This window comes from Nothoprocta perdicaria, unplaced genomic scaffold, assembly GCF_003342845.1.
Source record: "Nothoprocta perdicaria isolate Ctin4 unplaced genomic scaffold, notPer1 scaffold_88, whole genome shotgun sequence".
Classification (NCBI taxonomy): domain Eukaryota; kingdom Metazoa; phylum Chordata; class Aves; order Tinamiformes; family Tinamidae; genus Nothoprocta; species Nothoprocta perdicaria.
Window position 1 is genome coordinate 2,542,082 of NW_020456176.1, and position 15,294 is coordinate 2,557,375.

The following is a 15,294-nucleotide window of genomic DNA, read 5'->3' on the forward strand; positions in this document are numbered from 1 at the left end:
CGGAGGAGGAGGAGGAGAGTCCGGACCGGCAGCTCAAGCTAGCGCTGCTGGGGGACGGCACCTGCGGCAAGGTCAGTGCCGGCCGCCGGCGGCGCCCCCCGAGCGCCCCCGCCGCGTTCCGAGGCCGCTTCCCCGCCCGCGCCTTCCCCGTGGCTCGGAGCCGCCGAGCCCGCCCCGACGGGCCGCCGCGGCCCCGGCGCTCCGCGGCGAACCCTGCGGAGCGGCGCCGTAGCGCCCGAGGGAGCCCTGCGCACGGGCGCGTGCCGCTTAATCCCGCGTCCCGGCGAGGCGAGCGGCTGGCGGCGTGCTCCCCGCTCCGTGCTGGGCTTCCCGCCGGCGCCCGCACTGGCGGGGCGGCGGCGAGGAGCTGCCCCGCGGGCCCCCGTTATCCTCCCAGCCGGGGCTCGGAGCTGAGAGCCGAGGCGGGCAACGCGCCCCCCGTTTGTGCGAGCGGCAGAGCCAGGGCCGCAAACACCTTCCGGGTTAACTGGGACCCGCTTCGCTTCTTGAGGCTTTTTATTTTTCTTTTGTTTCTCTTTTTTATTTTTTTCTCCTGTATGAGATCAGTGTAGTTATGATAAACTGTATTTTATTAGCCCATGAGTGCACTTCATACTCGCCTTTTTAAAGATACTGGGAAATTTGGGCAAGTATGGACCAACTGAGGCAAAGCAGAGATCGCTTTGTTGTCCAGGGAGATGATCACTGATCTTCACTAGACATGTGTGTAGAGAACAAGCTAACAACTTACCCAGTGCTATATCTGGTCTGAATCCTTTTGTGACATGCATCTGAGAATGTTATTTTTTTCATGTATTGTAAGAATGCACATTTTCATTTGTCACTAAGCTTTGAAAATACGGAGAGACAGGAGGACCTCTCTACTTAGAGTTTGGGAGGAAAAAAAGAAATAGTCTTAAAGGTGATTTAAAAAGCTGCCTGCCCGTTACCAGAAGTAGACTCTTGGTGAAAGTATGTCCAAGACTCTGTTCTCTTACTTAGAATTTTATGTTAAAACAGAAAATTGTTTCTGTCTGTAATGACTTTATGTGCAACCTTAAGTGATGCCACCTCTGTGAGAATCGGGAGATGGACAGGGCTGCTGGTCTCTGTGATGGGAACCTAAGGATTGCATGGGATTGAAGTCTGGAGTGCAGCTTGCTTGGGTTCCTTTCCCCAGGAGTTTTCCATTCAGAATGAAGAATCCTTTTGCCAGTGCTGCTCAGCACCTGGTGGCAAGACCTTGCACCAAACGTGAATTTTCCGGCATTCTTGAGTTTTGACGTGTGTTCCTGCTGGTTCCTGCCTCTCACGTGGGAGTTGCCGTTCACTGGATGTCCTGCTGAATCTGGGAACCCTGTAATTCAAGTGTAGTTAATTTTGCATGAACAACAGCAATGTTGTGGTGGGCTGCTTTTCCTCTTATCCCCCCTAGATGATGCTGTAATAGAAGCTTCTTCCAGCCATCCTGCAGCTCTAGCAGTGAACAGTTGTAATACCACATTTGTAGGAAAAGCTGGTATAAATAGAGAAGTGATTGAGTTTTGGTGTGGGAGGAATAAGAGCACCTCTGAAGACTAAATCACTGCAGTTTCCCTCTTTTGTTGGTCCTTTTCTGCTTGCTTGTTGGAACAGGTCTCTGGCCATGCCTCTCACATCTGTTTCACACCTGGTCTTTACATGCATGCATACCTGCCCTGCCATTTACTGTTGAAGATACTCTTTTTCTCTTCCTCTGGAATTGCTGGGCAGAAGGAGTGTAGGCTATAGTGGGAGATACAGTTTTTCAGAGGTATCTCGTGTGCTCAGTGTAATATTGGCACAGTTGTCATAGTTCCTTAGCTTTTCTTTTAATACCCTCCCTCTTGGCTATCAAGAGCCGTATGGTCTCCAGTTATGCAGAAAAGTGATGTCATTTTGTCAGCAGGCTGAAGATGAAAACTTGCACTTATTTTCCTCATCCAGTATCACACGTTATTTAGATGTGATTCAGGTCTTGTGAAACTGTTGGTAGCAGTTTAAAAACAAATTTCATCTCAAGCTGAAGACAATGTTTATGTATCCACTGACTGGTAATTACTGTGTTCGTGAGGCAAGGAGGGATGTTGTACTTGATTTGTTCTGCAGTAGCTTCGTGAATAATTGGATACTTGGAGTTTTAACGGAAGGAATAAGCACTACTAGAGTAAAGTCTAAGGAGAGGAAAGTTGACAGGAGACATGCATGAGAAACATGACAAGCACGAGAAGAGTATGGGACAGAGGCTGTAAGAGTAAAATAGTGATTAAATAAGCTGTTGAAAAGCAAAATTAAGGTGATCAATGTGAGCAAGAACACAGTACTAAAAAGATTTTTTTTAAGTAGGCAAAAACTAGGAAAACATTCTGAAAAGAAATTGAAACTGGAGATAGGGGACAGTGTGAGACAAAAATAAGCAGCTGTCAGTAGTAGTATGTTTTTTTTTCCTGAATATTGATGACTAAAAGGAACATATATGCATAAGGATGCTGTGCATATATTGGTCTTAAAATGGTCTTTCTTGCCCTCTTATCCTAAGCCAAATAATGTTTTTCATTACAAGAAATCAACACCAGAATGAAGGAAAAAAAAAAAAAAAAAAAAAAAAAGGTTGATATATTTCTGCTCTTGCTCTGCAGTGGTTGTTTTGTTATTAAAATATATGGCGAGCTTGGTTTGAACTGGAACTGTTCTGATCCACTACTGTTGTGGGGGGGACCATCACCACCAGCTCAGGACTTGGGGCCTCTGAAAGTACATCTTGGAGCTATTCACAGCAAGGGAGGTCCTGAAAACCAGACATGAGGAAGGAGAAGAGCAGTCGCAGATCTGCCTTGCTGCCGTCCATTGCAGCTGGAAGCCCTGGCCTCCACCCAATTGAAAATAATAGACACGGTGCCCAACCTGATGTGGGGTTTGTGGGAGTGGATACACAGGCTGTAATAGCCGAGTGGTGCCGCTTCCTTTTGGATTTTTGAGGACACCAGTTTTCTTAGAGAAAAAGACTGGCTCTTGGTCTCAAAATCTTTAAAAATGTTAACTAACTATTGCCACTGCATTAGGCTTGTAAATAGGACATTGTCTATGGTGTCCTATGCAGATTGGCCTATATGAATATTTCTTCACGGGTTAATGTCTAGTTTCATAATTTCAGGCTTGAAACTGATAACTACTTCTACTTCAGTAAGTGGAGGTAGAATGGGAAGACATTAGCGTCATAGAAGAATTTCCTTTGTTTTTGAAATACTATCTTTATCGGGTAGCTGTGCAGTTTCTCCTTTCCCTCTCTCCCTCACAACAAAACTAGACTGTTCTCAGTGAGAAGTCCTCTGTGTTGAGCAGTTTTTCTTTCTTTAATAGTCATTGCTGCATTTTCTTCATTTAGCCAGCGTTTCTTTTCATTTTGTCTTTTTTTTTTTTTTTTTTTTTTTGTTAGTACAGAGCTCATGGTTGAGGGTCAGTGTTGCTAAATGGCCTTGGCCTTTTAGAAGGGAATCAAGGAAAGGACAGATGCCTCTTGCTTTTAGGAAAGCGGTAGTGAATTCTCAACAGATTGGTGAAGCTGGTGCATGAATGGAAACTTGTTCCAGGACTATGCACTTTTGTGCTAAGTGCATGGACTTCTAGTTTTAGTTTCTCACTGCTGTAGCTATTATGTTATACTTCGGCATCCCTTTCTGAAAGTTTCATTCCATAGTTCTTTGAGTAAAATCCTCTGTTTGGCAGCCTTCTCTCTTATGAGTTGCCACACAATCCTGGTGTGTGAAAAGTCAGCCAGAGCTGTCTGTCATTACTTGTGCCTTGAAACGTGCCAGTTACTACTTTATAAATATTTTTGCTTTCCTTTTTAATTTACCTATGTAGTCATTTAAGAATAGCTTGTCAGCAACATTCATACAGTAAGTTGATGACATTGAAAAATAAAAACAAGAAATTCTTTCTTGCCTCACCCTTAAGGTTTAATTGCATCTTTGTTTATCTGCAAAATAACTGCCCAGATATCCCTTTGTAGTTTTAAGAGTGGTTTGTATATATTCTGCTGCTGTCTTGATTGCTGTTCATTAGTACCCAATGGACTCCCACCTCCCACTCCTTAAAATAAGGTGTTTGCAAGACCAAGATACGAAAATGTATTGCTGCGTTGGAAGAACATATAAGCATTTGCTTTAAAGCTTTGGGAGCAAATGTCTGAATCTATCAAATTAGGTCTAATGGAAGGTGTACTATGACAGTTGGTATCTGATTGGCTTAGTAGATATGTCGAGGAATAAGGCCTTGTTTAGATTATCTAGTTCCTAGATTAATGGCTGAAAACTTTATAATTTGAGGATGATCTTTTAAAAATAACCACTGATCACTTACTTTTAAAGCTGGAGTTGCATGAACGATTACTTTTATTTTTATATACTTTTTACACTGGCCCTGCCAGCTAGCTTTTCAAGTAGTCCTACTTTGCAGAATATTTAGAGAAGCACTATAGAGAACAAATTCAGGACTGAAGGGAGAATTTGTATTGTAAAAGCACCTGTATATGCACCGAGGTAACTTCTCTCTTTCCTGTTGTGGAGGAGTTTGAGCTGTTGCTCTTAGTACTTTGTGGGTAAATGCTTGTTCTGTGAATAAATAGAGGACTGCAGTCTGGTAATCCAACACCTTCTGTGAGCACTAACATTCACTAGAGGAAAAAAAATTAAAAGAAGTCAGTCAATGGTTTCTGCTGTAAATTCCTTTGCATTCAGGAGTGCAGTAGAGAAAACTATTTAAGAGAACTTTGCCACGCTGTTGATCACTTGTTGCTGTTATTGGTTGGCTGTTAATTGAATGTATGTTGTTTTTACTAACACCCTTAGAAACCTTTGGGGAATATGGAGTGTCACAGAGTGATAAAGCTAATATTTACTGAGTCCTTAAAACAAGAAGGGAGTGGTTGCTTATTTAATGGGATCTAAATTGATGTGCTGAAGCATCAATGATGACTGTGATGCAGTCGGGTGATATACTCTGCATGCTAGTTACCTTAATGAAAAGCAAAATTGCAAGGAAAAGATTATAAAGTGTATTTATGCAATGTTCTTATTCTTATCTTCATCATTTAGGATCAAGACAGTTTTAAATTAATGTCTTTATAATCCCGGAGCTCTGACTATTGAAATTAAACAGTCAGTGATACGAGTTTTTAGTGTTACAGGCCAAATTTGTATTGAGTTTCATTTTGCATGTCATTAGTATTATGGTCACATAGCTACAGCCAGGAGAATCTTCTTAAGACTCATTCTGTGTAGTTCTTAGCTTTTCCATGATAATAAAAATATGTGGGCATACTAGTTTATTAAATACTGTATTCCTAGTGTACATGCTTTTTATTTATTTTTAATCCTTCCAAGAATTGATTTCAATGAATTAAATGAAAATATTGCCACAGTTTTTAACTTATTTTTTTGAATTCCTAAACTTATCTTCTCATCTCAAAATACCTGTTAGAACATGACAGCAACAGGAACACAAGGGTGATGCGAGCAAGAAAACAGTAAATCTTGTGTTATTTGCTTCCCAGGTAATTTTATGTTTGAATAAATGTTTGTCTGTGCATACTAGAGCTTTAATGCTGGAGCTCTGGTGGCCTTGTTTTCATGCAGAAAATGAGTAAGTTACATTTTTATTCTGTGTACTTGCTCAACATGTTCCCTAGCATAATTTAGGTCTTTGTTAGAGCAGTTCTGGTAATAGAACCTGCCTGTTCTCACTTTTCAGAACTGCTGACATTATTTTACCATAGCATTTTTAACTGAATGTGCCCTAACAGCATTTCCTAATAACTAGTGATGTGACTTATCCCCTTAGGTCTTGATTAACTGAAAGTTGATGAAAAAATTCTTTTTTTTTTTTTTTTTTAATAATTTTGAGTTGTCTTGAGCAACACAGTGTGTATGTGTGAAGATTTTTTTCGGCCCTGCATAAATAAATGGAGGTTTTATTTTTTGTAGTTACTTTGTTTTTGTGTTTTAGATGCGATGTTAAGAAAAGATTTGTAAGTGTATGCCTCTAATTTGGAGAAGGATATGTTTTTAGCTACACTGCGTTTCTTTTTAAATAATATAAACGGTGCAAATAGTTTTTAATTGCACTTCTTTTTCTTTAGATAGTGGGACTTCCCCCCCTACCCTGGCCTTTCTTGAAGAGATTGAATTGCTAGTAAAATAAGTGGAATACTCTGCTTCATTACTTTATGTGTATTAGTCGTGCATCCTTTTAGTGGTGGTGGTGGTGGTGATGGTAGTAGTAGTAAAAGCAGCATTCTGTATCAAAGAGTGAAAGTTGGTATTCTTTACTAAGCAAATGGTGTATTGGTCTGTTTTCATAAAGTCACAAAATACAAATTTAAGAAATAAATTTCCAAAGTTTTGAATGTTTTTGCGAATATAGTTTCTTAACGTGAGTTCTTTTAGTTCTTTTTTTTTTCCCTGTGTATAAATGTTTGCAGGCTTGGCTCTTATGTTGGTCTTTACATAGTCCCCAGTCCTAAATCTTTTACACAGTGTCAGGAGTCCTGCAGGTCTGTGGAGCCCTGTGGGCCTCCGCACTCTACAGATGTCCGTTCCTTCCCAGAGGCCTGGCTTGGGATTGTGGTGTCCTGTACCAGGGATGAGCCCTTGGTTTGGAAATGAGCACTCTTTAAAAATGTAAGCCCTCCACGTATAGACAGTATCCATTACATTTGTGTCAAGTGGAGTGTACTAATGATATTTCATTCAAATCTGTATAATACTCTGGAGTTTCAGTATGAAGTATAACAGAAACATAAGCCTTGCTCTTTGTGTACACCTTAGCAGCCAGGGCCACCTCCTGCTACGATCCTGGAGCTGGCTGGAATGCTGGTCAATGCAAACCCGCAAGCACTGTCAGCGTGCCCGGATTAAAATAGCGTTTAACTGTAGTACCTGCTTCTGGTATCACATCGAGGTTTCAGCCTTTCAAAATGTCAACTTAATTTGATACTGTTCTGTTTTAGACATCCCTAGCCACGCGTTTTGCCCAAGAAACGTTTGGAAAGCAGTACAGACAAACTATAGGACTGGACTTCTTCTTGAGAAGGATAACGTTGCCAGGTAAGAGAATAAAGAAACTGTCATTGAGAGGTTGGGCAGGAATAAAACTTGCAAAAACTTAAGTCTTCGATGTACAGTACAATAAATAAGCTCCCTACAGTGCTTTTAATGAAAAAGTGAATTTGTTTTTTAAGAAAGAATTTTCTAAGTATGTTCTTAGCTGATAATAAAGGGTCATACATTTGCAACTTGTATCTTTAAGTACTTCAGTAAAATACTGAATTCAGTTAAGAGCAGTGAATTAATTAATAATTTTTAAATATACTCTTGTCCACGTGGATAAGATAGCATGTAACAAGGAGATAGAACTTTAAATATATTAATTGAAAAAAATGCTTTCTGAAAGAAACAATTTTATACAAAATACAACCCAAAATGCCAGTTGTGAGGAGAAGGTAGTGTAACTATGGAATCGCAGTACTCTAAGATGTGAATGCTGTTTTATTCAAGGCAGCATGAAATTGCTGGCATTTAATAGACCACTAAAATTTAGGGTCCCTTGACACTCATAAAAATACAGTTTGAGCATTCAAGATGTTTCATTTCACGATGGCAAAGAAACTATTTAGATGCCAGTTGCTGCACACTGCATAGAAAATGCAAAGAAATAATTAAAAAAATAGATGCTTCTAGAAGTTTGTTTTTGAACAATTGGGAGTTTTAAGTGAGTTTTTTTTTCTTTGGATTGATCTGTGCCTCAATTTATAAGCATGAATGTTTTTCATTAGAGCAGTTTGGTTTCAGAAACTAGAGCTAGAAAACATGTTTAGTAATCAGTTGTAGTGAGGTTTGATAAAGTTGATACAAGTTCTATCTTTTGTGAGGAGATGCAAAACCAGAAACGATGTATTTTAGCTATAACCTGAAGTCTTAAGAAAATATGCTAAGTTTTTGAACTTATTTTCTTAAGTTAATATTTTCTTGATTATGCTAATATATATCTTTTTAAAGTGAAACCAAATGCAGGAAGACTTAAAAAAATATCCTGGTGTTTGTTTTGTTTTTGACTTAGACATTTCACTATACCTCTTGGTGAGAGATAAAATATCAAATTTCAGTGCTTATTCCTCCATAAAAATGACAAGTTTTTTTATTGTTCTACTTCTTACTCCTAAAACTATCAATATGTAGAACACTTAGAGCAGTGTTTGAAAGTGAAATATGTGCACAAATCATGCTGAGAACTTGTATTTTTGCAAGCTTCTTTCCCCGTTGTTAAGCATACAGAAGCTACTTGCACATTATTGGGATTCTAAATACGCTTGTTGCATAGAAACTCTGGATTTTAGGTGGAAATTGAACTCATTCATATTTTATGATGTTTGAGTTTGTTTTGTGGCAAAATCAGAATGTATTTCGAAATAAAACAACAAAAAGGCTGTGCATCCATTTCCCTTGTTTATCATTAACAAAATAGTAGCATTCATGCAGTGTGTTCAGATTCATGAAGAAGCATTTTTATTTTTATTTTTTTGGTGTGGATTCTCATTCTGTCTTTTCTTATGCTCATGTATACATGTGGGTAGACAGACTTGTGTGTTGTATGGGACGGTCGGAGTGGTGGTCGGGGGAGTGAGAGGAAAGGGAGAGAACAAGAAAAGGGGGGGTAGGGGATCGAGTTCTTAAGTAATGCTTTCCATACCAGCACTTAAGTAAATGGATTTTTTTCTGATTTCTTGATTAGTTCTGGGTTTGCAAAGTTGCTATGTTTATTTGAAAGCTTAATTCGTGCCATTGAACGGAAATCATGATATGCATATCAGCAGAAAAAAGTAGCCTTGATTTCTGTTATTTAGTAGGAGAATTGGCAGTTAATTATTATTACACTATTTCATATTTTTTCTTAAATTCTGAAATGTTTGCTTACATTTAAAATGATCAATTTATAAAATTCCACAGAAGTTTATATTAGAACGTGCATTAGAAATAGGTTTGAACTTGTAAAATAAAGTACTTTCTGTAAAAGCTCTATTTGTCTTCAGATATTTTAGTAAGAGATGCTGTTTTACCATGGTGAGGAGGGAAAAAAAAAGGCAATATTTTCCACGGAGAAGCAGTAGGGTTTAATGCAAACAGTAGGTCTTTGACCTATTTAATTGTGAACAATATAACTTTTAGTGTGTAACTACTTACAAATTATCTTTGTGCAGTTTGTATTTAAAAATACTTTTAACAAATCCAGTGTATTTTGTGATCCTGTATGTTGTATAGTCTGGATGCAACCACTGTGCAGACTTTGCTGTTTAGAATAGGGTACCTGCTATTCAGAGGTTGTTCAGAGGTTGGGCTGATAGAGGTTCTTGGGAGCCCTAGTGAAAATACTTTTAGGAGGGCTGTGGGTGCAGTTCAGTAAACAGGGTTCTTCTGTGAAAAGGATTTTTTATTAATATTTTTAAAGTCTTCAGGACAAGAAGCAGACAGGCATGTGTTTTTAGTTCTATCTTGACTGCCTGTGCAGCACTTTGGGGAAGGTTAACCAATGTACCAAGCATATTTTTACAGGCTCGCTGTGGAATCAGCCCGGTGGCTTTGGTTCAGACCAGAAACAATCCAGATACCTGCACAGTGTTTCCACTCTTAATTTAACTTCTCACTTCTATGTGTTTCCTACAGAGCAAAGAAGTGCTTACATTTTCTTGCCCCTTATCAGTGTCTTGGATAATATTTTTTCTGGGATTCTTCAGTTTTTGTTATTGGTATGCTAACTTTGTTTCTAAGAACTGTCTTATTTCATGCGTAGGTGCTTCTTGTTTTCATAATGTCCTGCAGTTCATTTATTCTTCTAAATCAGTCAGCAAATAGAATTTGAGGTTTTTTCCCCAGAAATTAGTTTTGTGAATTACTAATATAGTTGTTAATTGTCTTAGAAAAAAAATGTGTTTTTTTTTCCTCTTCTGTCAGAGTAATCCTGACTTCATTTCCTCCCATGCTCCCAAGGAAAATAGTAAAAATTATTTCATATTTTTTCATTCCAATATGGATGATCAGCATGATTTTAATGAGCTACTCCGATCTTAATTATGGGTTATTTAAATGAACCTTCCATTTTTTTTTGAGGGAGGGGAGAGTGGTTTTTCTGGCATTAAGAAATATAAGAAAAGAAAGTAAGTAATAATCATTTTAAGATGAGAAGCCACTACTAGATCATTACATCTCCATTAAAAAAATCTTGGATAATTTAATATTTTTACCCAGCTACTATGCCCAATATGTTGTGCTTGATTACTGCTCGGCGGCAGGCAGTGGGGGAAAAGGGAGAGCCTTATTAAAGCATTTTAACACAAAATTTGGCGTCAGAAAAATGCAGAATTTGAAAGCTGTAATATTTAGAAAGCTTGTTTCCACCCAACAGGGATGAATGATGCGTGAGCCTGCAGCAGGACGTGCGCAAACAAGTTAGGTGGAGCAGGGTGGGCTTTTGAGTGCGTTTAGCTTGTTCCCCCTCCAAAGAAGCCCAGGCCTTTCAGAAAGCAGGGGCCATTCAGGAGGTTGTGCATGCGGGATGATTTATAGTCGTCTTAGGACAAGACTTACCTGCGTTGTTTGCAGTCACTTATGTCCTAAGCTTGAAAAGAATCAATTACTGAATAGTGGATTCATTGTCAAAACAAATAAGCTTCTTGTTCCGTGAGAGGTTAAATTTACTCAAGAGGAGTGTTTATGATGTGTTTACCAAGCTCTGTTTATAATGCTTTATCTTGAATATTTGATAAAGCTCAGTTTAGCTTAAATAAGTATTATGGATAGGTTGTCTCATTTTGTTGCTATGTGTTTGAGACCAAAGTACCAATTTAGGAATGAGTCCTTCTAACGTGAATCAAGTTAGATGCATCATAAAAATGTAGTGTGGTTGTACTTAATACCACAAGTAGCATATATTCAGCTGTGTAGTTGTGATTTATTATTTATATTCATTGACTGCCAGGATATATTTCCTCAGAGCACATTCACTTGCATAACTGCAATGCACAAGGCAGTTGGTTGTAAATTGATGGCTGAATAGATCACATTGTGTGAAGTAAGGTAGTTCATAAACTAAATATATTGATTTAAGAGCAAAACTTTTTTAGCAATCCATATTAATATTTTATTCTGTTTCACTCCTCTCTCAAATGTTGTGATATGGATTTTTTGATGCATATATATGTATGTGATACGTGTAGTGGATATGTGTATGCATGTATTTAGGAATAAAATACATAGGCAGTTGCAGGTTTTTATTATTTTTATTTTATTTTTAGTACAGAGGATTGTTATTAACCTGTGAGTTGCATACAGGCTAGAGAGAATTTCATCAGGCCCTACTGTGTTAGACTGTGGTACTTCTAGGCAATCAGTGTAGTTCTGAAAACCGTTTCAGTGGTGCAAAATGCTGCTTTCTGATACGTTTGCAGGGGTGCAGAGATGTAGGTTGGTGTTTGTGTTTGGTCTGTGGGTTTCTGTATTGCTAGCTTGCAGAATGTGTATAACTTAGAGGATATTAAATATCCCACAGTAGTTACTTATATATTTTGTTAGGCATATTTTTGAAAAGCTGTCTGTTAATAATAGTGTAAATATAGCTTTAATATCAGGTTTGAAGACTGTTGAGAGATTCATTTTGAAAGGAAGATGTATTCCTGATTTGGAAAAAAATTATCGGAGGATGAAATTATGTAAATCAAGTCAAGTATTGTGCTTCTCTCAGGGTGGTGGAGGAAGGAAGAAAATCATAGTTTGCCTGAAAGCCAGAGTGGCTCCTCAAAGCAGAGTGGTGTGAGCATTTCTTTCTAATCTGTCAATTATATAATTCTGTAATGTTCTAGTAACATTGAAAGCATCCTTACCAAAATCTTACTCTGTGCGTTTTCTGCTTTTTTGGTTGTGAGAGTTAAAAAAAAATATTGATGGCAAATATTAGGTTGATATTAATAGAAGTTAAATATAATAGCTGTGCTATAAAAACTTTCATTCTATAAAATATGCAGTTTAGCTTTTAGTTAGTGATGTAGAATTGCTTTATACAATTTTAATGATCTGTGAAATAATTATACCGGGTTCTTTATCTATAATTTTACTGCATCTTAATGAGCATAGCTGGATGATGGAGACTTTTTGTTTTGTTTTGTTTTCCAAATGTTTAAGTAATCTTTGAATTTAGGTATAGTTACTGTTTACTGCATACTTGTAAAATGTTATTTCAGTTGATATGCCAGAAGTGTATTGCCAGCTGTGATAATGTCTTTAATTTTATTTGTATCTAAATTTCCAGGTTACTCTTGTCAAAGAAAATATCTGTAGTGGTTTTTTTTTTTTTTCTCTTTTCTAGGAAATTTGAATGTTACTCTTCAAGTGTGGGATATAGGAGGGCAAACAATAGGAGGCAAGATGCTGGATAAATATATCTACGGAGCTCAGGTATGATATAAATGATGGTAATTTTGTTTGAGTAATGAGATGGAATTTGTTGGACTCTGCTATCAAATTTATACTTATCATGCAGTTTTTTTGGTAGATCTCAATATTGAATATCTGCTTAGCCTAACTTAATTGATAGTAATCAGCAACTTTTAACATGGCATGTAGGCTTTTTTTTTTAGCTGACTTTAAAAAGCGAAGTAAAATTGCTTATTTTTAGCTCCTAACAACTCTAAAAACATATGTCCGTTTCTATGCCTTATGTCTCGAGTTGAGAAAAGCAATCATAATAAATAGTAAAAGCTATTTGGATTTGCATGTGGCAGATATAGTGGCTGCTTTGAGAGCAGATGCCTCCTGGGGGGAAGAGGTAGAAGGAGGAAATTAAGAGCAATCCTACACCATTAAACTCATACATGCAATTGGTGTTTTAAGGGGCAAACAAAAGGAGGCAACCAGGTAGCTAAATGTTTTTATTGAACCCTTATCCAATGAAAACTTTATCTAGAGGTTAACCAAGTGACTTAGGGAATTAAGAGTTAATATGAGAGAGCTTAGTGTACTGTTGTATTTTATATTGTGGTTTGGCATTATGTACTGGATGCCAAACTTTTTAACAGGAATGATCATAAGTTTAATCTGGAGTCTGTAGTAGGAACGATAGGCACATAACACACTTCATTGATATATCTGAAAAGAAAACAAGTGTATCTGTTTCCCATTGCTTTAAGCAGCAGAAATATGGGCTCCTAAAACTTGTACTGGTTGGAAACTTTAATCAGTATAGAGCAAGAATGGCTGATTAGGAATTAGGGTTTATTAATTGATCGGTGAAGACAAATATCTCAATTTCACATTTAGTACTTTCAAAAAATAGCTAAGTGCTTTTTGCTGTTTTTATTAAAAAATATTTTGCTGCCCTTTGAAAGATCTACCAAGTAACAGGAGAAACTGGCTTCCATGGCAAAGGGAATTTGATTTATCACAGATTGTTGCCATATGCACAAAGCAACCTCTGTGAAAGAAGTAAAAGACTATTAACGCTTTTCTGCATAGCATTTGGTGATAAACTTTGAGAGTTTCTTATCAACAGTACTAAGTCTAAAAACTAACTGCAGTGCTCCAAGGTAGGTTCCTAGCATTAAGCCTGAATTTTATAGTAATCTCATTTTTTGTTATTTAAGCAAATCAAAAAAGAATTTACCTCCGCTTTCTTCTTTAACCTGCTTCCACCCTCTCTTATTACCCCCTCTTTTTTAATGAGCTAGTGGCTCTTCTCCTTCCCTCTGTTGGCATATAACACCACAGTCTGTAGGGTTTCTTACCCTCAGGGCTGACTTTGAATACCGTTTAGGATAAGCTTTGTTGCAGCGTTTCTTTAAGACGGATAACGCTCTCCTTATATTCATGTGTTTTTGGAAACCATTGTGAGTAATTCTGAAGGGCACTGCATTCAGTTTGTTTCCGAGTTGAAGTTTATTTCATGTTGAACATCTGTATCTGTAGTTTTGTGGAAGAAAAAGGGGAAGGGTAAAATAGTGCAAGTGATTTTTTTTTTTCCCTAGCCTATATTTAGAAGGAAAAAAAAATCTTCTTAAATAATACATAGAAAAATTCCATGAATGGGCATCGAGGTGGCAGAAATGTGCCTGAGAAGAGTCAGCAAGGCCGGCTTTAGCAAGCCTTGTGCCTAACGAACTGGACAGCTTTATGTGAGCAGGTGGCTGGCTCTGTGTTCACCTGGACTTCAGCAAGTCTTTCGTCATCATCTCTCACAGGATTCTTGCTGCCAAAGTAGGGAGACTTAGACTGGGCAAAGGGACGTAGACTGGATTGACAGGGACGTTGAAAGGGAAATGTTCTCTAGCTCAGTGTCTTATTTGTAGTAGTCAGTCCTATTTTGGGTCTTTGTTAATGATGTGAACAATGGCACAAGCATGTTGTGAGCTTGCAGATGGCATCAAAATAGTTCGGAATGGTCTGTGTGTGAGGGCAGAGCTGCCATTGAAGGAGACTGTGAGAGATGGGGCGGCCTGGTAGAAACCTCAGGAAGTTCAGTGAGGGCAGCTGTGAAGTCCTGCAGCTGAGATAGAATGAGCTTGCCATAGAGATGGAAGATCTAGATGGGAAGTACCTTCCAGCTTGGATTATCATAACAAAAGATGAGATAAATAGCAGTCTGCTCACTCTCTTCAGACCTTAAGTGTACTGTCGTGTTTTTGTATAGAGTTTCTAGGAACGAAGTAGGTATGCCCAAGGCGTGGCAGCAGAGGAACAACGGACGTTTTAAGCATTTTATTTGTAATGTGCACAGGCAATATAAATACGTGCAATATAATGCATGTAGAAAAGATTATTTGAATCTACTGCAGGAGTTTTCAGTTGTTCCACATGCATGAAAATACATGTGTAGAAGAGCATGCAGTGTGCCTGCAGTATGCACGTGGCTTTTATTCGGTATTCGCAGGTGTCTGTAACCAGGCTGAAGATGCTGCTCTTCATCCCACTGATCATCAGGAGAGATTCAGAAACCACTGGTGGCTAAATTCTTGGTTTTGTGCTCAGAAAATTACATGTACGGTAGACCTACGTATAGAACAGTAGACCAGCTGGTCTTGCAAGTTTTGAGAATCGACAACTGAAAATGTTATCTTGATGGGAAGTCTATAGCCTATTCGATAGCTATTGAAACGTGATCAGCATACCAGGTGGAATTAAGCAGTGAATCTGTCTATACTTTATGTTGAAAAATTTGCCACTGGCGGTTCCCTGC

The 15,294-nt window shown here is 38.2% G+C and overlaps 1 protein-coding gene across 1 annotated transcript in view; it reads left to right on the forward strand.

Moving 5' to 3' along the window:
- The window catches only part of RAB28 (RAB28, member RAS oncogene family), a 63,044-nt gene that overhangs the window by 1,405 nt on the left and 46,345 nt on the right, over window positions 1-15,294 (forward strand). Inside the window, exons 3-5 of the mRNA XM_026052407.1 lie at window positions 6-71; window positions 7,028-7,124; window positions 12,433-12,521. Coding sequence (XP_025908192.1) covers window positions 6-71; window positions 7,028-7,124; window positions 12,433-12,521 — 252 coding nt within the window. The remainder of the gene's footprint in view (window positions 1-5; window positions 72-7,027; window positions 7,125-12,432; window positions 12,522-15,294) is intronic.